This window comes from Cibotium barometz, chromosome 32 (assembly GCF_041138505.1).
Source record: "Cibotium barometz isolate CiBa-2024 chromosome 32, ASM4113850v1, whole genome shotgun sequence".
Taxonomy (NCBI): domain Eukaryota; kingdom Viridiplantae; phylum Streptophyta; class Polypodiopsida; order Cyatheales; family Cibotiaceae; genus Cibotium; species Cibotium barometz.
Genome location: NC_141077.1, coordinates 18,015,851 through 18,039,735, shown reverse-complemented (window position 1 = coordinate 18,039,735; position 23,885 = coordinate 18,015,851). Strand labels below are relative to the sequence as shown.

Below are 23,885 nucleotides of genomic sequence, written 5' to 3'. Positions count from 1 at the left end.
GGGGGAAGAGTAGATGAAGAGCTCTCTTACTCTCATACCGCTTCTTGTGCTTCTCTTGCTTGCCGCTCAGCTTCTTAGCATGAACCAGTCTGATACCATGAAAAGATGCAGGGGAGAAGAGATATTGAGATCTTGCAAGTACACACACACACTCACACAAACCCTAGAAGAGAACACACAAGATGAGAGGTTGAAAATTGTTGTTCTTGTTCTTCAACAAAAGAGGTCTATAAAGGAGATAAAGTGACTAACACACATACTAGAGTATATACAAGTGGTCCATAATGTGAACACACTAAAGTGGAGTGGGGAGGTGTGGACTAGTCGGTGTAGTCGAGCTGTAGAATCTAGGGGAAAGATATGTCGGTGCAAGTTACCAAACCCACCAGTGATGTAAATGTTGAACGGTCATGAAGGCACCTCGTGAGTATCAGCTCATGTTGAGCTTGACATCTCAACAAACCATGTAACAGAACTATCCATATTAGTAATAGTACATAGAAGCCCAAAACAAATATAAGCTTATTTCACATCAACATCTCTCTTGTCTTTGATAGAGGAAATAGATTTAGACGAATCCATAGGCCATGAGAATGTGGAATATATGATTTAAAAAATGTATTTGACAGAGAAGGAAATAGATTTTGAATAATCCATAGGCCATGAGAATGTATGATATGAAAAATGTCTAAGCACACATCACCTACATTGGTAATAGCTATTTTCCATGGAGATGTAACAATAGAAAACCCGTAAGATATCTTTGCATCCTATAGTGCTAAATTTCAGATCCTAGGTGAGGGTGTTGCATTCACGTGAGTTTCTAGAGGATGAGGATATGATACTACTTTGGTACCAGAAAATCTATCTTTTAAAACCCTTGACTCTAGTGATTATATTGTTAATAGTAATGCAATCCCTCACTCTAATGATTACATTGCTAAACAGCATGGCATGAATGAAGTCTTATGGAAGTTATGAGGCCAATGATTGTTTCTATTATTTACAAGCTAGGAAATTTAGCAAGTTGTATCAACCTATGCTTTATTATGTATTCATTTGGAAAATCTATGAGATGATAGGTTCCAAGGAGTTCAATGTCACACATATCTGTTAACATTCTAGAAATGGGATTGATCATGGTGATAAACATAGATTAAGCAACATAATTAAGGTGGATTAAACCACACTAAAAACTCCATAACTAGAGAGAGAGAGATTGCACACTCAACACTATTCCCTTGTATTGCATATCACAATGAACCATACAATGATATAGGCTCTCTAGCCTTATCCCACTTTACATGTCATCATCCATGTGGCAACTCCTTTTCCACTCTTTTGGTCAACTCTCACACACCATACAATATTACATGTGGCATTCCTATCTTACCACAATATCTTGCACCTCTAGGGTGCTTTCCCACATACACAACACCGCGATTACATCTTTCAACACCCCCTCTTAATCGAGGTGTTCCACAACTCACCCATCACCCATCACTCATATCAATGTAGCATTGCACAACCGCAATCGCTACCTCTCAACACTCCCCCTCAATGATACATTGGAGTGTCCATCATCCAAACATGTGTGCGCGTGTCTACCATCTTAGACACCTAGTCCATTTTGAGCCGACTCGCTCACAGCAGAACCACTGAGTCCCGATTTGAACATGGAAGTTCGGGTGGGAACCAACCCATGCGCATGCACCTCACACGTGCATCGCTCATGCACACATCACACGACAACCATTTCGAGCTTCTAGGTGAGCTCGGGTAGGGCGACCCTCATACCATGGGTGATTACAAAAAAAAATCCTCGTTTTGAGCTTCAAGCTCGGGTACAGTTACCCTTCTCATTCATGGGTGAAAAAAATACAATGCCTTTTGACCAAATCCGGGCAACGTACACTCATAAAATTTGTGTGAGAGAATACAATCCTTTTTATGCACTATGCAAGGGCAGGGCACCCATCTCAAAAAAAATAATCAACATCCATACCTTTTTCCCAATGAAGCCGATATTTTCATGGTATTTTCAAGGCAACATAAATTTTATGTGATAATTAAAATTTTGCTTGTGGCCACAACCAAGCAAGGAATCTATGTGTGAACATCTTCTTGTGGAAAAACACACCACATGTGTAAAACCACCCTTATATGGCCTAAGGGTATTTGTGTGTTTTAAAATCGCATGACAAGCCACGAGTGCATCTGCTAAACGCCAAAGAAAACCTGCAATGCACATGGCTAGCTCTCTGACGACCTGGGACCTGCATTCATGTGGCCGTCTTCTTCTCCATGCAGTTGCTGTATAGCTCATCATATCCTTCCTTTCTCTCTCCATGACCTGCTTGCGACTCTCTGCATCGCCACACCTGGAGCTCAAATCCAATGCTCTGTTTCTTTGCTATTCCAATTAGCCCACGTTCCTCTAGTTAGCCAAAACGATGCGTACATTGCTACAGTGCTATCCGTTTCCTCTGCAGCTTTCGTCGTTCTCTCAATGTACCTGCTTTCTTTCTCTCTTCATCACTGCTGCTGCTTTAGCTACGCTTCATCTCCTTCTGCTCGCTGAGTCTTGTAGCCTTCATTTCCTTTGCTGACACGATCGTGACTCTCCGTGGGGCCTGCATGAGTTGGGTTCTCCTCCTCTGCTACAGCAATCGTTAGCTGTCGCCTCTTCTTATTCTTGCTTGCCCACACGTCTCTTTCACACTGAATCTTTCTTTGTAGTGATGTAGCTACTATTGCCTCCTCCGCAACAATTAGTCTACTCTTTATATAAGGAGCTATTTTGTAACTTCTATCAACATCACATCCAAGCTATAGTGAGCTCCGCATTGATCTCTCAATGTGCATGCTCTTCTTCACATGCAACTTGATTCCTTGCCTCATCAATTACACATGATTCTCTTCTTTTCATGCCAAAAGTTCAAGGGTGCTCTTCATAGGTTTCCATAAGAAAATAGAGCATTCTTCCATGCTCAAACACAAAACTTTGAGGCAAAACTTCACAAAACCAACCTTCTTGAGGCATAATCAGCAGCATATCTTCTCTTGGCAGCTTCTCCTTGACGGTGATGAAGACTCCATAGCCTTCATAATGCTGAAATCTCCATTTTCAGCTTCCTTGATGATGAACAAGCTCTCCATGTTGCAAAACTCCATTTGCAACTCTCTTGGGTAGCTTCTATGCAACCTCCTTGTTGCAAATCTCCTCTTAAATTCTCACAAATGCAAATCCAAATGATAATATGAGTGTGATTTTTTTTCATAATAAATTGAAAATAATGCTTAATCATAGAAACTCACAAAACCAAGCTAATATACATAATAAACACCATGACCAAGAGCCCATTTGGCTCTGATACCATGTTAACATTCTAGAAATGGGATTGATCATGGTGATAAACATAGATTAAGCAACATAATTAAGGTGGATTAAACCACACTAAAAACTCCATAACTAGAGAGAGAGAGATTGCACACTCAACACTATTCCCTTGTATTGCATATCACAATGAACCATACAATGATATAGGCTCTCTAGCCTTATCCCACTTTACATGTCATCATCCATGTGGCAACTCCTTTTCCACTCTTTTGGTCAACTCTCACACACCATACAATATTACATGTGGCATTCCTATCTTACCACAATATCTTACACCTCTAGGGTGCTTTCCCACATACACAACACCGCGATTACATCTTTCAACACCCCCTCTTAATCGAGGTGTTCCACAACTCACCCATCACCCATCACTCATATCAATGTAGCATTGCACAACCGCAATCGCTACCTCTCAACAATATCAACTATCATATTATCGAGGATACAAAAGAGGCACAACTAGAGTGCAAGAGACTAACACTTTTTAATAATAAGCCTCAGAATCTAGACTTGGATAAGGAGCTAAAGGATAGGTTTGCAAAGTAGCTCAGGTGATACGTCAACCATTTAAGTAAGGAGATGTACAGGACCTTGAGGACCCCCCACCAGAAGTGGAGAACCCTAATCCTTAGCTATCTCCCATTAGAAGCTTGGATATACAAAAGAGACCAATGGTTATATGAAGCTAGGTATATTTTTTTGGCAAGCTCTTTTTGGTTTTAAGGCGAGTAGTTTCTCTCTCTACTCTCTCTCTCTCTCTCTCTCTCTCTCTCTCTCTCCTCTCAATTTACTCTGATTTCATAGCATGTTTTTTTTAAAAGACGCCATACAAAGATGAAACTTTCAATATATTCCAAGACTTTTGCATCTTATGACAACCACCTATGAGACGTTGAGCATAAGCAACAATACAAGAAAGCATTTAAGACCTTGTAGTACTATTGGGACTCGCTATTATCTTTCTCTCTATCTTCCCTTAATGTACTACAATATTATAGCTACTTTTTAACAAAGACACCTTAACAAAGACACCATAGAAAGATGAAACTTCCGCTATAATTCAAAGAAAAATTACAAGACTACAACATATTATGATAAACACCTACAAGTTGTTGAACACAAGCAACAATACATGAAAGCATGTGTGACCTTAACTATCATCTTGGACTACTCTAACTACCCTAAATTTGCAATGAAGGTGGAAACTTCTCCTCAAAGAGGAGCCTCTTTTGCCTCTTTAATAATGCCAAAAGCTCTCCACATCCTAATGGCTGTTGCCGCTAGCATGTTCTTGTCTGATAATTACTCCAGATATAGCTGGGTGTATCCATTAAAGCAAAAGTAAGAGGTTTTTATGTGCTTTAGGCACTTTGTATCCATGGCTGAAAATGCATGTGAATGTAAAGTTGGCACCCTTCATTCAGATCGAGGGGGAGAGTATATGTCCAAGGAATTTCATGCATATATGGCTAAAATAGGCAAAGGCAACAATGTATAGTGCCATACATACCTCATCAAAATGGTGTGGTTGAGAGGAAGAACGTCTCTCATGGAGATGGCATGATGTATGGTGAAAGCCCAAGATTTACCTCATGGTTTTTGGTTAGAGGCAACTATGTGTGCAAACTATGTTTTGAACAAATTCCCTACCAAGGCCTTGCAGCCTAAAAAGCATTCTAGTGTGACAATAGCGTGAGAGTATGATGGATGTGCTAGTGCACCTACAATTGAATAGTCGCATTGCTGATTGAAGGAAATACCCAACAAAATATAATTCGACAAGACTAAGACAAGCTCTTGACACACACACACACACGTGTGTGTGTGTGTGTGTACTTATATACGTATATGTTGATTGAGAGAGAGACGCATTCACAACAAGGGCTTTGAGTTTAAAACCATGGGTTGCTTAGGTGGGTGGGTGGGTCATTTTATGGTTGAGAAAAGAGCGTGAGATTTGACAGGAGTCCATATTTTCAAAAGAAAGATACTAATAATTTTGATATGTCCAAGAACAAAGCGGTCATATTTTAAAATATTTTGACCTTTGTATGATGGTAAGTCACATTTAAGGATAGCTTTGAAGACCCATAGCGTGTGTGTATTGTATACTAAGGAGGACCCCACAAACTTCAACAAACAAGTAACACTTTAATGGTTTGAATGGAGAAAAAGGGTTAACCATTTCACAAACAACCTAAATTGGACCCACCAAAAGTGCATCATGGACAATTTCTCCAAAAAAGTTTGGCCGACAACGCACCGTAGGACAAGGAGTGAACATCCCTCCCACTGGGCCCGAGTAGGTACCTTCCCAGTTCCAACAAAAAAAGTTGTTTCCTTCAACACAAAGAGCCTTGTATTGACTAGTTGTTCACCAAATGCATGGAAGGCATGTGTAATTTTTTGCCTGGAAAAGAGAAGGGCTTTCCTTTTCGAGGTGATAGTTGTCTACAAATGTTTGTAAGCCCCCCTTAGGAGGTCACAATCATGCTAAGTGACAGAGTAGCCAATTAAATTTTCATATATTATGACTTGCTTACCATGTATTTAATGCATAGGGAAGGCAATCTTTCTTGGTGCATATTGTGTGTAATAAGAATTCATGCGATGAAGACAGACTTAGGCTCATATTCAATCTAAAAAGCTTGTAGACTCATCATCTCAAAAACATATGCATAATTATATATTTGGTGATGAAGGTGTCAATTTAAGGATGAGAAAGCATGATATCGTAACTTGATGACATTACAAAGATGAGGATAAACTTTGCGACGATGAGTCAATCCCAGTATCATTGGTAAAGAAGTTCGATTGTCGTGTTAAATGTGGCATATGTATGGTTGGAGAGGTAAAAGTAAGGTAGTGATATGTATGAGGAATTATAAGGCATGGGGAAGGAGAAGTGGATGCGGGAAGCCTTTGAAGAGAGTGGTAGCGTGGAAAATAATAAACGAGGTAGTGAAGCAAGTGAAATGTTTGAGTTAAGCGAGCGGTAGTGTGGATACTTAACTAAGGGAAAGAGAAATTTATGAGTGATGGATGATATATAAAGGGGAAAGTAGCAGTGTGATTTAATTAACTAGGGGAAAGACTAATGTTATGGGAGATGATATATGAAGGGTGGGAGGCTTAGTTTAAATTAAATTAAAACTTTTATCCACCACGGCGAGAGCCTCTCAAGGATTTGCTGTGGGAGAAAACGGGATGCTCGGAATTCTCGGGGAATTTGATCAAGCTGTAGGACCAGGCCCCTAAAAGGCAGCCTACGATGGGGCCCGCTATGTACACCCACAGGCTCTTAAAATCGTAGCTCGCCACCGCTGGCCCGATCGACCTCGCCGGATTCATGGACGCGCCGGTTATTGGCCTGCCAAAATAAAAAATAAATTCCCTAATTACATACATATTCATTCCTCCTCTACAAAAGCCGTTCGAAAAAACAAAATCAATAATATCGAGAAATATCTTCTAAAAAAATCTTTAATATCGAGAAATATCTTATTGGCCTGCCAAAATAAAAAATAAATTCCCCAATTTACTCCCAAAAAAAACCGTTCGAAAAAATAAAATAAAAAATATCTCCCGTTGCCATTTACAAAAATTGTTTTTTTTCCCTTTTTCAAAGCCGAGCAAGGAAAAAAAAAGCCCCACATCATAGCAACCCCAGAAAAAAAAAAAGAAACGTTTTTTTTCCCAAGACCAAAGAACCTTTGAAAAAAAACCATTTTCCCACGACTTTAATGCACGCGGGAAAATCCTTTATTAAAAAGTTCAAAGCCCCTTAAGACTTTATTAAAAGTTCATCCCCACCTCTTTTTTATAGAAAGCTTTCATGTACAGCAACTCTCTTAATATACTTTCAGTTTTACCCCCAAAAAAAACCACCATCCATTAGGCACTGTTTTTAGATAGATAACTTAAACTACAACTAGATTTAATATTTTTTTACATACATAGGATTTAGTTATTTTTTTTACATACATACAATCAAGCTTTAAATTCACAACCCTACCCTAGACTTCAAAATTTTCAAAATTGAAAACATCGGTGCTATCTTGGCCTTCATTTGAAACCCGCTATTAAGGAAAATATGTTTTTATGGCCTTTATTTGCAAGCTTCTTTTTAGTGGTAGCCTTCATTGCAACCTTCAAGCCTACATATAATCCTATGTTTTAATGCGTTTTTAATCGATTAGAAAATTTGATTCATCTACTTTCTTTTAATAAAAAATATTATTGCTTTACCCCGTGAACATTGCATCCAGTCCAACCGCCGCGCCTATTGCCAACCCAGCTAACTCTCCAATCTAGACCAAAAACATTACATGATCAATTTTTAACATCATAATTAACCAAGCTAATCCGTACGCTTTGACATTACAATCTCCTTCAATCAAGAAATGAACCAATCTTATTATTGACCAATGCATTTCAATTTACTATGTGTCCACACTATTAAAGCGAAAAGTAATCCTCATTCTAATCTCCATATACAAGGCAACATGAATCAGTTAAACATGAAAAAAGAATGATTATTATGTTAATTAACATTAGAATCTCCATCATAGGGACCCATAAAGAGTAAAAAGAAATTTAATTAATTAATGAGAGGAATTCTTTTTAATTAATTAATGAGAGAAAGAGGGAGACTATTAAATTAATCAAACCAAGGTTAAGAAACGAGGACTCGAGGCCAGAAGGAAGGATCAACAAAGGATGATAATTTATGCGCCTGTGAAAATCACAGCTCACAATCGAATGCATCAATGAAAAATCTAGCTCCATAGAAGTTTAAAAAAAAAAACAAGCAAGCAATGCAGATTTTCAAAAAAGCAACAGAAAAACATTACACATAAAAGTTATGGGAGTGGAGGTAGCTAGTTTGGGTATAAACAAAAAAATAATGGGAACTAAGGCTTGGATTAGTGGGATTAATAATGGAAAACAACAAAAAATATGGGTTTTTTTTGTTTTGTTTTGTTTTGTGAAGAGCTTACAGCACGAGTATCAGTTGCAACGGCTGAGACAACAAACATGAGGATGAAGGAGGCGATAGCTTCAAGTGCAAAGGACTGGACATCAGATCCCGCAGGCAATGTGGCCCCCATCTTGGCCACTGGCCCCAAAATCAAACGCAGCGAAAACCCTGCACCAATTGATGCCACCACTTGAGCCCCCACATAACTAGGCACCTGCAAAAACACACATATTCAAAATTACAAATTATAAAAACTTCTCAATAATTCAAACTAAGGCATTTTTACATTTACCTTTATTACATAAGAACCTCCCCCCCAAAAAAAAAAAAACAATCCCACATTCTCTTTGATTAGGCTCAATATATATATGGCCCAAATTACACATTAAAAGTATAGTCTCTTTGATTAACCCAAATTCACTAATGGAGGTACTTGTAAAAATATTACATTACATTTTTTTTTGGGTGGAAGATGCGTTTTTTTTAATAATTTGTGTAAATACGTACATCCGTGAAAGGCATATTTACCGATCAAACTTTGTTGAAGATATAAAGGAACATTACTTGCTCATTGATATTTTAAATTTCATTTTATTAAATCAACCACATAATAGAGGGTGATTTAGTATAATATAAAAGCATACAGCGTTGAGTTGGCTAATTGAATGGCTAACGGTGATGGGTCAAATTAAAAATTTTAATTAGAGGGGGCTGAGGGTGAAATTTAAAAAAAAAACTAGCTGCAAAAAAAAAACTCAAAAAAAAAAAAAACCAAACGCGCAGTCGCTCACGCTCACTCTCTCTCCTCTCTCTCTGTCTCTCTCTCTCTCTCTCTCTCTCTCTCTCTCACACACACACACACCTCTCTCTCTCTCTCACACACACACACACTCAGAACTAACATGGCTCCATGGGAAATGGCGAACTGTGGCAAAGGCCAGGGTGACTGCAGGGTTCATATGAGCCCCTGAGATGTGGCCAACTGAGTAGATCATTATCATCACCACAAGCCCAAACGAGGCGGCCACCCCTACGTGTGTTATCTCGCCATTGCTCTTCATATTCACCATGATTGCCCCACACCCAGCAAACACTAGAATAAACGTAGATATAAGCTCCGCCCCCACCTGCACATAATCACAACCCTGATCGCAATCATAATCACATTAAAAAATTAATTCATCACGGCATAATTACTAATAACCTCATGCAATAGCCCCTTGAACCCTTGCTTATACATGAGCTTAAAAGTGGCTTGATATAACAAGGGCATTAATCCTTCTCACCAATCTAATGATCACTGTCACCTCCAGCTTTTTTGAGAGCTTAAGAAGCCGCTAATTGCAACCATACTCCTTCATCTATGGTTTAACCCTAGAAGCTTTTCTGTAAGCTAAGCTGGACGAGAGCTAATGCGAGAAATTCCTTAATTATTCTCCTGATTTAATGCTGAGATTTGACTAGGAGCAAGTCTAAGCTGAAGGAGTGAGATTGGCTACAGGAGTATTAACCAGTCGCTTAAATCCAGTGCAAACCTTGTGAACAATGAAAGATTATGATGAATCGACAAGATTACCTTTTGAAGAAGGCCTGCATTGGCAATGGAGGAAGGCAGCCAAGAAGGGGCTCCAATAGACAGGCAGCCTCTTGGGGCAGCCTCATTAGCAGAGATAGAAGGGTCTACAGAAGGGGGAGGGGGAGAGACATGAGAAGCCATAGTTTAGAGCTTATTTGAAGCTCACTACAACGATCAAAACAGTGGGAAAAACAACAACAAAGGGCTCTGCAATACGGACACAATTACATAGTATAATTGCAAGGAGAGAGAGAGAGAGAGAGAGAGAGAGAGAGGGACGAGCTTAACAAGCCATTGTGTGAGTTTCGATGCATCAAATTAGTCTGGAGAAGGCTCTATTTATAAACAACAAAAGATTAATTCTAAAAAATGTGGACACGCAAGTAAACCTTAGTTACAGTTCAACATTTAGTAAGAAAGTTGTTAAAAAAGTGGTAGGGTATAGAGGTGTTGAAAAGTTGTCACAAGTAAATAGTGAAGACCCTCCCCTTTCTATCCCGTTGCCTACCTGGTGCTTTATAGATAGGCCAATTGCACTACAATGTGTGCAATCCTATTATACAATTGGCCCTCCACGTGTACTCAAGTAAATCCATCTACTCACCAAACACATCCCACCGTCCACGTCCTCACATAAGAACAGCGGTTGGGTTGTGGCCTCGGCCTCTTGGGATTTATACCAGTGGCGATGGCGCCCTTGCCTCCTAAAAGGAAGGTACACCAGGTCCATAGTGAAAAGTGATGGCATATAATTTCAATACCTACCTCCCTAAACAAGTGCCCACCCTAGCCCCTATTTTCAAAATAGGTGAAAGAGAGAGAGAGACAGTGTGTGTGTGTGTTCATTACCCCCTTGCTTTAGGAGATGTTCATTCGGAAAGTATGAAGATTTTTGGTAAAGGAATTAGACCTTGGGTAGGGACAAGTTAGCAAAAGTCTTCCTCTAGTCTAGTCTAATGCCAAAGACTTCAAGAGTATAACAAAGTCCATGAGAATACGTATGAGCATGCATCATACACTTTCATTAGTATTATAGGAACCAATGAAGGTTTTTCAAGCCAAGCTTAAGTTAGGCCAGGAAATGTTCTTTCTTGTTGGAAGATTTTGTATGTACTTGAATGTCAAGTAGGGCTTCAATATCAAGGCATATCCACCACAAAGGTTAGTGTTATGCAATCAAGGCATAGGGTTGGGTCTTGTTTTTCAATTCTTGCAAGTTACTTTTTATCCCCTAAACTCCCAAAAAACTCTCTTTCTTTGCAACCTGGTATAACTCAATGAGAGGATGCTAGCCTAGGTTCCTTAAAGGTTCTCACCATGATTGATTCCATATTTCTCCATATCCCCCATCAATGGAGAATGTTTAAAAAGGTGCAATAATCCTAATTACATTATATACAATGGAGAATGTTTAAATAGGTGCAATAATCCTAATTACATTATAATTTTACTATTTTCAATTTTCCATCAAATAAAAGGTCTAAAGGTGTTTTAAAAAGACCTTTGTGTTTTTAGTCTTAGTTATTATACATAAAGCCAAAGCACATACTCTACCCATCGAGACTAAATCCATGTAGGGGTCTTTTTCATTGATTAGTGAGATCTTTTTCAACATGTAGGGGTCTTTTTCATTGATTAGTGAGATCTTTTTCAACATGTAGGGGTCTTTTTCATTGATTAGTGAGATCTTTTTTCAACATGTAGGGGTCTTTTTGATTGATTAGTTAGACCTTTTTCAACTCGTATATCTACTAAACACTTAATAAGATAGTCACAAGCGTGCATGTCCCTTCATCTATACCAACGTGGGCTTTTGGCTTACTCTTTAAATGCACTTATTCCCTCTCTCTAAATTAACTTGTTTGTACTTTGCTAAACTAAATTGCAACTTGGTGTATATGGAACCTTCTCAAGTATTATACTTAGATCTTGGCATCCAAAAACTATGAAACCTTTGATCCTATTAGATGTAGGCCTAAGCAAGTTTCCAAACTAAGGCACTTATGCAATTTCACCTCACTATGCTCAAAATTTTTTTTGAAGTTACATGTTGATCATCAAAATGTGACATTATGATTTTGTTAAGATTCCAAGTGCATAAAAGTTTATGTTGATATTTTAAATCATTTTAGGGATATTGTAGGAGCTGTCTTGTTATAACCATCAATTTTGTTCAATTGGAGAACATTGCCAAGAGAGAGATAGATGTGTGTGTGTGTGTGTGTGTGTGTGTGTGAAAGAGGGAGAGGGGGCACTCTTTTCCATGTTATATTTCAATAACATAGAGAGTACTACGAACATTTCACTTTTCGATTTTCTTTCCATGTTATATTTCAATAACATAGAGAGTACTACGAACATTTCACTTTATTTCTTTGTTATGCACTTTGTTTCTTATTTATAAGCATCAATTTTGTTCAATTGGAGAACATTGTCAAGAGAGAGATAGATGTGAGAGAGAGAGAGAGAGAGAGAGAGAGAGAGAGAGAGAGAGAGAGAGGCATCATGGGTGCTCTTTTCCATGTTATATTTGAATAACATAGAGAGTACTACGAACATTAAATTTTCACTTTTTGAGTTTTTTTCCATGTTATATTTTAATAACATAGACTAGAGTAATAGGAACATTTCACTTCGATATTATTCACTTTTTAAGTTTTTTTTCCATGTTATATTTCAATAACATAGACTAGAGTACTAGGAACATTTCACTTCGATATTATTGTTAATGGTGACGAGGTTGGAGAGGTGGGGTGTTGAGAAAGACAATTAACTGGGCATTTCATGTTTGAATTCTTCAAACGGATGTATGAGAAAATAAGGTGAGATTGACATGTGTCCATATTTTCAAAAGGAAGTCACCAATAATTTTGGTATGTTCAAGAACAAAGCTTTTAAAAATCTTTTCATGTGCCAAATGTTGTTGATGTTTATATGGAGAGGACCCAACGTGCTTCAATAGTAAGGGCCAAGCTAATGAAATTTTAGGGGGTTACATCATGTGTACTCAAAAGGAACCCCTCAAACTATGAAGCTTGGAACTATTAATAAATAGCCCCTTTTTCTCCATAAAACTTACAATACATAAAATACATCTTATGCTTAAAATAATCTAGTTATCACTACCTTACACATTTTTTATGGACCCTTGAGGGAGAAAGAGATACACATCAAATAAAAAAAAGTACGAAGATCTTCCTCTTTTTTCATTTCTACATATGTGAGAGAGGAAGAAATGGAAAAAAAAACTTCATTGATAAAATATAAAATGGCCCAATTTTTTTCAATAAGGCTAAACACCTTGAGTAATATTGTCACATTAAGATATGTTGTCAAGTGTGCTAAAGGGAAGGGTGTTGAAAGAAAATGTTGGAAATAGAAGAAAAATATGTAAATAGAACTTAAAACTACTGAAAGATATCAAAAGTCCCAACCATAATTTCAAAACACATTGCTATTGATGATACCAAACGTTGAATAAATGAATTGAATAAACAAAGAATGAGCCTCAAAAGCCTAGCGCATTCATTATGCAATGACTTTGGCTCAAAATGCATTAGCCTTAAACTGTAATACTCCAACAAGTAGCTATCATTGAAGACAAAGGCACAAGGTACCTTTTTGAAAAAAATGCTAAAGTTTAGACCTTCACAATGCAAATGCTTGAACTTAATTATAAAGATGAATTCTACCCTTTGCATTAAAATTCAATGAGATTTGAACTTTACTCTAGGAGTGCAACAAACAATTTTCAAGGTCTAGATGACATTACCAAGTATTTTTTCTAGAAGATTTCAAGCTATTGTGGTTAAGGTGTTACAAAGATTAGACAACTTCTACCTTCATGCCCAAACAAAGAGAGGTCATTGCCAAGTATTATTTTTAGAATATTGGAAGCTGTAATTGTGGTTAAAGTGTAATAAATATTTGACAACTTCTACCTGCATGCCCAAATGAAGAGAGAACTCATGCCCTTCACCCCCTTCCCTAAGTGGTTTACTAAATGATCTACTAGATTCTATTCGAAAAAAAAGGAACTCTAATTCATATGGGATTGATCTTAAAGCTTTTTTGCATTTTAAAAATAGTAAGAACTATTATAGAACTACCTCGGCATAGAACTATTATAGAACTACCTTAGCATATCTAAGCAAGCCCTTACAAGTTATCGCTACTCATTTCTACTAAGGTTAACTCCATCAAGCCACACCTTGGCTTGTAATTTCACATGTTATGCATGCCATGAAAGAGAAACCTTGAAAAACAATGGGTAGTGTGTAAATAATGTCTAAATATATTGTATTACAAAGTCAAGGAGATTGCAAGCCTAAATGAGAGCACCCCAAGCTTCCAAGCTTCCATGCCTATTAATGACTCCTACTTTGGTCAAGCTAGTCTTCCAAAAGTTAGAATGCTGCAACCACCATGTCCATATACAAGAACAAGTAGAAAAAGGTCATTCTACCTTCCAAGGCTAGCATAAATGTTAATTTTATCCCAAGAAAGCAATCTTACTATAGATTTGCTAATAAAATAATGAGAACCAAGAATATAAAGTGTGAATTATCATCTAAGAACCACAATGCAATCTTACTGTTGTAGATTTGTTCACAAGAAAGTGATCCTACCTTCCAAGGCTAGCATAATGTTAATTTTATCTCAAGAAAGCAATCTTACTGTAGATTTGTTCACAAAATAATGAGAACCAAGAATATAAAGTGTGAATTATCATTTAACAACAACCACAATGTGTAAAAGTGGTGCGATAATTTTATCATCTATTCAAAAATGATAATTTAGAACATTAAAGAGTGTAATATTATTGTTTTATTAAAATTTATATATGCTTATTAAATATCAACTTGGTTTACCATATTAAGCATCCAATTCCCCCAAAACAGAATAGCATATACTCTATGTTTATAATTTGCAAAAGTTGATTAAAAAGCTTGTGTGTGCAACATATTGGTGGGGTTTTTTCTCAACTCTTGTAAGAAGGGTGGGCAAGCAACGTGACTAAGGTGTAGTAAAAATCAAATACCCTACCCTTAGATTAAGGTATAGACTAAGGTATATCCTCATGCCATTACTATTAATTATTAGCAAGAATAAAAAGGAACGATTTGAGGCTATCAAAATTAATTAACTAGAATATATGAAACAATTAATGTATTGTAATAATAAATAAGTAAATGATTCTAAGTGTTAGAATACACTTGCTTACAATGCTAGAAATCATTGTAGCAGAGTGCTTTCTAGCACTTTCTACAGCATATTTTGGTTCTACAATCAATTCTTTGTCTCTTACTTGACAACGTTTTAGAAAACAATAGTGGTGGTATTTTAACTACAAATGGAAAATCTTTTAGGTGTAGAAATGTAGGATCTATCCTTAGTCTTCCTCCTTAGTTCCTTATATATATACTTAGTCCCATTACACCAAACACAGTCCTGGGTAGCAGTAGAAACCCATCCTTTCTGTACCTCTTCCAAAACAATTCTAACTAATTGTCCTTCCCTATGGTTCAGATTGAAATCAAGCTATTCAGGTTTTCTACTGGTTTATATATATATATATATATATATAATTGTTGATAAAAAAATTTGTAAGATCTATTTTTATTTTATTATATCCTAAATAACCGATGGGTGTTAGTTGAAAATTTATTGTGTAGAAATGTAAGATTTGTTTTTCTTTTATTACCTCCTACATAACCTATGTGTTACGTACCTCATAGCAGCTACGGGGAGAGCGCTTTGCTTTGTTGCGCAAGCAAAAACGGAGAGCACTTTGCTTTGTTGTGTATAACAAGGACAAGGCGCAGTGTTGTCAACAAGAAGATGGAGGTTTCCCCCAAGCTTATGCCTCCCAGCAAGAGAGATTGCTCTGTTTTCCGCTATGGCCGCCTTCTTGCTTCTCCACACAGTCGTGATCTCCTCAAGCTATAGATCCAATTTGGATAAGATTTTCTTTTTTTGAAAAATTTAGAATGATTGAAGAAAACATTTGAGTGGGCCTAGCCCTCAGTCATGTGCAGTCATGTGGGAAGACGAGAACCCAAGCGCTGATACCAATGTCATGCTACGGTAGCGACAATTCGACGACAAACGGAGGCAAGAGGAGATCTTTGGATCACCACCTAGCCGTAGCCTCACCCACACATGTCCAATTGTCCGTGTGAGACTATGCCCAAGCGCCCTCTCCCCTGAACCACGTCTTGCTTGCCATCCACACTCCAGTGTGGATGGTCTCCGAGGCCAGTCGAGCTCCCTGTACTGCCATGAGCTATGTAACATAATGGGTATTAGCTAAAAATTTATTGTGTTACGTAGCTGCTATGAGCTACGTATCACAATGGGTATTAGTCGCTATGAGCTACTATGAGCTACGTAACACAATAGGTATTAGCTGTTATGAGCTACGTAACACAATGGGTATTAGCTGCTAACACAATGGGTATTAGCTCAAAATTTATTTACATTTAACATGCCACCATAATCCTTATGTATAGTTGTCAACCACATTGGTTTTAACCTTGCCGACACTAACTAGCAAATGCGGACACACCAACAATGAGATAAAATGTAGACCACATTGGTTAACATGGTTGCAACCACCAATTAGCTAAGGCAAACACACCAACACCAAGAGCAAAAAGGAGATACACGATGACATCCACAACAACCAATGGATAGATGGATGGGATACCTCTGATAATCAAGGTGTTTATACCGCCATTCCCATTTCTCAAAAGTGTGTGGCAACCAGTTTGTATAGATTCCTAGTGGAGGTGCTTCACGAATGTTTTATGATAACTTCCATTATAATTGTACGAGGCTATGAATGAGCCAAAAGTATGTCATGGGCATCCATAAGATGGACACACTTTAAGTTAATGTGAACACCTATAGCCTTGTATTATATGAGGCCATGAATGAGCCAAAACTATGTCATGGGCACCCATGAGATAGACACACTTGTGAATGTGAAAACTATAGCCTTGTATTGTATGAGGCTATGAATGAGCCAAAATAATGTCATGTGGGCGCCCACGGTGGGACAACCTTGAAGTGAATGTGAACACATGTGGCCTTGTATGTATAAGGCCATGAATGAGCTAAAACTATGTTATGGGCACCCATTGTGGACACACTTTAAGTGAATGTGAGCACTTATGGCATTTGTATATATACTAATTTCTCTCAACTTTTGGCCTTGTATGTATAAGGCCATGAATGAACCAAAGCTATAAGGAGCTACAATATGATGTCCACAACAACCAATGGATGGATGGACGGGGCACCCATGATAACCAAGGTGTTTATTCTACCATTACTTCTTCTCAAGTGTGTGGCGAAAAGTTTGTAGAGATTCCTAGTAGAGGGACTTCAATAATGTATTATGATGATTTCCACTATAATTGTATGAGGCCATGAATGAGCCAAACCTATGTCATGGGCACCCACGATAGACACACTTTATGAGCAAATGTGAACACCTATGGCCTAGTATTATATGAGGCGATGATGAGCCAAAACTATGTCATGGGCACCCATGGTGGTGGACACACTTTATGTGAATGTGAACACCTATGGCCTTGTATATATAAGGTCATGAATGAGCCAAAACTATGTCATGGGCACCATGGTGGACACACTTTAAGTGAATGAGCCAAAACTATGTCATGGGCACCATGGTGGACACACTTTAAGTGAATGTGAAACCCATGGCCTTATATGTATACCAATTTCTCTCATCTCGATCGTGCGCTCGTGAGAGAGTGTGTGTGAGAAGTGAGGAAAGGGATTTTTCCATGGAGATGGAGTAGTGCCAGAGTGATAATGGATGTCGTAAGGAGTGAAGGAAGGAGCTCTCCACACACAAGGGTAGCATCCTATGAGCTCTGCTCACGATCGACTTATCAAACCTACTACGAGCCCATGACATAGTCGATTCATGACCTTAATCTATAAATAAACATCACAAAAAACACTCCTGGTTGCTTACTTTTTAGCAATAAACTTAGTAACCTTAGTCTACAAAAAAAAAACATCACAAAAAACACTCTTGGCTGCTTAGTTTTTAGGATTTTTTAATAACCTAGTTTTTTAAGATTAGGAAAGTAATTAGGTAATATTTTTTTGAGCTAAGCTTTAAATGCCTTAACTAGATCAATTGGAGTAATTATTAGGTGGGGCTCTAAATTTTAAAATATGATTAAAATACCTTAATTAAATCAATTGAGGTTCTAAAGTTATGATTAAAGACACTCATTGATTCAATTGAGTGGAATAGACCTCTAGTCGTGTATGATTAAATTTGCTTTTTAAGAAAGGAATTAATCTTCCTTTGTGGGGTGATTAGCTTAGGCTAATCATTCAAGGGTTAAGCAATACTATTGGTCAAAACTCTTAATCCAAATACTTGTGGATTATTGAGTAATTAGTGGGCCAAAAATTCCTCATTAGGTAGTTCCTTTAGCAACAAGATTAGCTATGCTTAATTTTTGAGTAATTAGTGGGCCAAAAATTCCTCATTAGGTAGTTCCTTTAGCAACAAGATTAGCTATGCTTAATTTTTGGCTAACCTATGAGGAGCCCCCAACATTCCTTACCCTTAGCTGTCCAAACAATAAAGAGAAGAGGAACCAAAGCATAAAGAAAGAAGGTAAGAAGACCCCAAAAAAAAAATCATAGAGGCAACTTGGATATCAAGAGGAAGAACAACCAACAGCAGTCACAATGGCTCTGAAGTACCTGAAATTCAAGGGGAGGAGTGATGAGGATCTAGATGCACATGTGTTTTAATTTGAAACAACATTCTTTAGTAATTAGAGCCCCATTATTTTTTAGAAGATTAAATTCTTTGCAAACAACTCCAAGTGGTAAACCACTAGTTAGTATGCATAATATGGTATGGATCACTTTCACACATTTTTACGATGGGAAAACGTACGCCTTCCTAAAGAGATTTCTAAAAGACAAGACCACCACTCAAGTGATGGATAAGCTACAAAGGTTGACTCAGAAGAAATTTCCTATAAAGGATTTTGCAGTATAATTTAGAGCACCCTTGATGCAATTAGATCTAGTAGAGACCACCAATAGCTACTTTGAGTTAGTGGTTTGTTAGGGGACTATGCCCATCGACACTCCAAATAGTGGTGGCACCAGTAGACCTCAATACCCTGACATTTGGGCAAGTTGTGGCAATAGCCAACCAATCAAAGAAGAAAGGGTCTTACATGTAGAAAAACAAAATAAAAAGCCGAATAAGAAGAAAAAGAGGATCTGCCTCTACACCATCTGAAAACCAAGCAAGAAATGTTAAAAGCATGTAACAAACATGATGAAATAAGAAAACAGAGCATGCAAAGGAAGGGATGAAGATTGCAACCTGCCTCTTCCCTTGATGAATCCACAAGAATGTCTCCTGGATTGGTTGCTTTGGATTTGTTGTGTTGGTGCTCAATGGCATCCTACATTTTCTTCTCGAACCACCTAGGCAACCTCCTATCTACTCTCTCATTTCTGTTCATTTGCCAGTAAGAGTTGTGGCTGGAGGGAATCCTTTGCTCATAGTCAAATATGAGCTTCCATTGTTCGAAAACCAAGTTCCACCAGTACAAACATGAAGATGCAATCCTCTTGACTCCCAAGCTATTGCATTTCTGGGAGACAAATTCCCACTTAGCCTTCTTGGAGCGCATATGCTCCGGAAGTAGGTTGCTCTCTTCCAACTCATCCAACTCCAATTTTATTGAGACGAGTATCTCGGTTTCGGAGTCAGTACTTGTGGAACCTTTTGTTTTCCCCAGTGTTTCTGCATCTGTATCTTTAGTTTGGCTACCACCGTTCTTGTTAGCTGGGCAGTCCTAATTATTAGGGACTTCATCTCCCTTTTGGGCACCTCCATTTCCCATTGTTGGCAGACCTGCATTTTCATCACCCATATTTGCCTTTGTAGAGGGCTGAGCCGGACCAATAGGACTGTAGGGTAAAGGGGGTGAAGCATTAGAGACGCAGGATAGTGGTGGCCAGGAAAACAAAGGAGGTGAATACCCTGTCAACAGAGAACCAAATGATGCAAAAGGTGTGAACTTACATTGTCTTGGGTTGAGACATTAGGAGTGCTTGCAGAGATGCTATCCTCTTGTTGAGAAGAGGGGACATACTCCTCCTGAAAGATCTTGGCTCCACACCTCGTTCAAGTCCATTGGGTAGCACGCAGCACACAAGCGTGATGAATAAGAAGTTGAGAAATAGGGAGTGGCGGTCACAGGCTGTATCGCCTGTACAAGGCTTTGCAGTGATACTGGTCGGGCTGGTGTGAAGGAGCACGGAGAAGACCCAGGGGAGACACAAAAGCGTAGAGAGAACCTACAAAAAAACAAAGGGGAAGCTGGTCGGGCTGGTGTGTAAGAGCACGCAGCAGAGAAAGAAAAGCCAGAAAGTGCACACGGCAGACCCCTGTTCTCTGTCTTCTCGATTCTGCTGTAACCCCTGTTGGGCATGCAGCCCGTTGAGAGGCTAGCACCATCAATGGGTTTTCTAGCTCCAGCTCTGCCTGTAAGGGATCATATGTTAGCTCCTCCTGCCTCTTATTGCTTTCTTGTCCACCCTAGCCACCCAACTTTTTCAGCTGTGAAGTCTCTTTTCTTAACTCTGCCTTTGGCTTCAATGTCAGCTAATTCATACTAGAAAGCGCTGCTGGTCGTTTTTCTCCTTCACAGTTCTTGAGAAAAACGGGGTGCCAAGCAAGAAGGTCATCCTGTGAAGCTGGAATCTGCACCAAATCATACGTCGAGTATTATCATCATGTACCCTTTTAGCAAACTCCACCACAATCCAGCTGTATGTATAGGTATTAGGTGGCACCACACCAATTGGCCTAGGTGTATAGCTTGAATGAGTCCAGGCTACCCATACATTTATGCTCAAACAAGGCTTAGACCTACACATCAGGCAGGAAGTGCTCACAGATATTTCAACTCCAACAATCACCTCCAAAACTCAAATAGGCCTAAAAATATTTGAGCTGACAAGTAGGGGTTGGAAAAAGAGTATGACAAGTAATTCTAATTTTGTTAACACAAGTAGTGTACTGGCCTTACATCAATTGAAACTGCATCTTTGTGTAAATCCTTTGATAAGTCGCAAGGTATGGGCCAAAATAAAGAATCTGACTATCCAAGGGCAAGTGTCATGGCACAAGAATTGATGCTTGAGATATGGGCAAATGTTATAGCCATGGAAGAGAAGCCTAGGGTTAAAGCTCAACAAGATTAGCAAAATTAAGAGCTCAATCAAAGGATCAAACAAACTTCACCTCACTAGCACACGTTTTTCCTAGAGAAACTCAAATTGAGCCTACCCAAGCTAACATGCCAATGAGTCCTTTTACAAGGTATATGACCACATGGTCTTTTTGGGTACTTAAAACACTTGATTGGCAATACAATATTGGGACGCAACTGCTTGCATATCTTGTAACGCACCAATGTTACTACATCCATTGGCCGGAGGTTTTGCACACAATAATGGGCACTACAAAGGAACTAGAACACCTCCAAGAGGTCATAGAGTGCATTAATTCAACAGTGCAATATCAACAACTCCAAGGGCATAATATACCTATAAGAGGCTCCCTACAATCAAGTGTACCTCAAGTAGCCAATGATCCTATCATGGACCAAGAGAAAAACCTCCCTTTAAGTTAACCTGACTCTAGCTCTTCTTGTATTTCAAGCTCTCTATTGGACACCATAGCACCCTCATATACAAGGCATAGAAACTTTCATGCCATCTTGTTCAAACTCAAAATCTGTGCAAATAGAGCCTTCCCCAACTGGCAAACTCATTGGAGATTCTACAAAACCTTTAGACAAATGGATTGATGGAACCCTCAAGGGAGTAGAGTGGGAATACAACATCAAAACCAATATGCTAATGGACCTGCTCAACATGAAATCTCATCGTCTTTTTTGGCATGAGATTATCTCAATGGTTCTCCAAGAAAAGGGAATGGAGCCACAACTCTAAGAGGTTTTCAAGTGCATTGATCAAACACTTATGGCTATCCGAAAGGTACTAAACATTGTGACCTCTACTCAAGAAACCTCAATGCCAATTAAGTCTTCTACCACAAAAGAACATCATACCTTAGTGAAAGAAGAACAACAAGTGAAAAACCCATCATGTGCTACTTCTATCATGCCACCACCAGGCTTTCTAGAAAAACAAGCTCCAAATATGCCTCTGAAAAGATGCAGGGGGGAAGAGAGCTTGAGCTCTTGCAAGCACACACACACTCACAAAACCCTAATAGAGAACACACAAGGTGGAAGGCTGAAAATCTTCTCCTTCTTCACTCAACACTCAACACACCATATACAAGAATAAGACTACACACAATATGAAAGGTACTCAACCAAATACATACACGGGTTCTCTATAGTGTGAACTCGACTAAATGAGCTGGCGCTATAACTATGCCAGTCTCTAGAATGGCTGTCACACAGCCTGTCATCCCACTGGCCGCATATCTCCCATGATCTCACCAACCATGCCAGTGGTGTAAGTGTGGGGCCTATCCCCCAGGCGGGTCATCAGTGTCCATCGCCTCACTAGACACTGAATCTGCGGAGCTTCTCTGTACCCAATGCTTTGGTGAAGATGTCAGCTACCTGATCCTCTGTGCTGACATAAACAAGGTCAAGATCTCCTGCCAAGACCTTCTCTCTGACGAAGTGGTAGTGGACCTCTATGTGCTTCGTACAAGCATGAAAGACTGGGTTCCTGGCCAACTGTATACTGCTATTGTTGTCACAGAAAATGACAACTTGTCTATCCACTGATAGATCCAAATCTGCAAGTAGCTTTCTCAACCAAGCTACCTCACATGCTGCCATAGCAGCTCCTCTATACTCGGCCTCTGTACTCGATAGAGCAACCGTAGGCTGCTTCTTGCTGCTCCAAGTCACAGCAACACTCCCCAAAGAAAACATGAATCCACTGGTAGATCTTCTATCTGAGATACTACCAGCCCAATCAGTATCTGTGTACCCATGTACACATATCTCTGTCCCAGTCTCATAGAATAGTCCACAATGCAAAGTAGACCTCACATACCTCAGTATGCGTCTCACTGCATCCAAATGCGGTTTTCGTGGAACCTGCATAAACTGACTCACCAACCTAACAGCATAGCTCAATCTGGTTGGTCTGGTGATCATCATGTAGATCAAACTTCCTACTATGCACCTGTACATAGTAGGGTCCTCCAAGATCTCTCCTGAATCTGCACTCAACTTGCCATTCTGATCCAATGGCACAGAAATAGGCTTACAACCTGTCATACCATACTTGGACAACATGTCCAAGCCATATTGTCTCTGCAGTAATCCAATACCATGTGGTGACCTAATCACCTCAACGCCCAAGAAATATCTGAGCTCCCCCAAATCCTTCATCTCAAACTTCTGTCTAAGCAAGATATTTACATTAAAGATCTCTGCATCATGGTCTCCCGTAATGATCAAGTCATCTACATAGATGACAACAAGCACAACTCCTCTATCACCATGTCTCACATACAGCGAGAAATCTACATTGGCTACATGAAAGCCAATGGTGACAAGATACTCAGAAATCTTGTCAGACCATGCTCTTGGTGCTTGCTTTAAGCCATACAAGGCTTTCTTCAACCTGCAAACATGCTCGGGGTGACCCACATCCTCATAACCAGGTGGCTGCAACATATACACCTCTTCTTGCAAATCCCCATGCAAGAATGCATTCTTTACATCCATCTGATGTAAAGACCATTGATTTGACGTAGCCACTGCTATCACAACTCTCACCGTTGCCATCTTGGCAACTGGGCTAAAAGTTTCCTCATAATCAATCCCATATGTCTGTGCATATCC

At 38.9% G+C, this 23,885-nt stretch overlaps 1 protein-coding gene across 1 annotated transcript; it reads right to left on the bottom strand.

The window, feature by feature from the left end:
* Positions 1-6,109: 6,109 nt before the first annotated feature.
* On the bottom strand, positions 6,110-10,267 carry LOC147619886 (aquaporin NIP6-1-like). Its single transcript, XM_086825741.1, has 5 exons — positions 9,958-10,267; positions 9,284-9,508; positions 8,401-8,595; positions 7,649-7,710; positions 6,110-6,770 (listed from the first exon to the last, which is right to left on the bottom strand). The coding sequence occupies exons 1-5, from the start codon at positions 10,096-10,098 to the stop codon at positions 6,557-6,559; spliced, it is 837 nt and encodes a 278-aa protein (XP_086681867.1). The 5' UTR covers positions 10,099-10,267; the 3' UTR covers positions 6,110-6,556.
* Between the last annotated feature and the right edge of the window lie 13,618 nt (positions 10,268-23,885).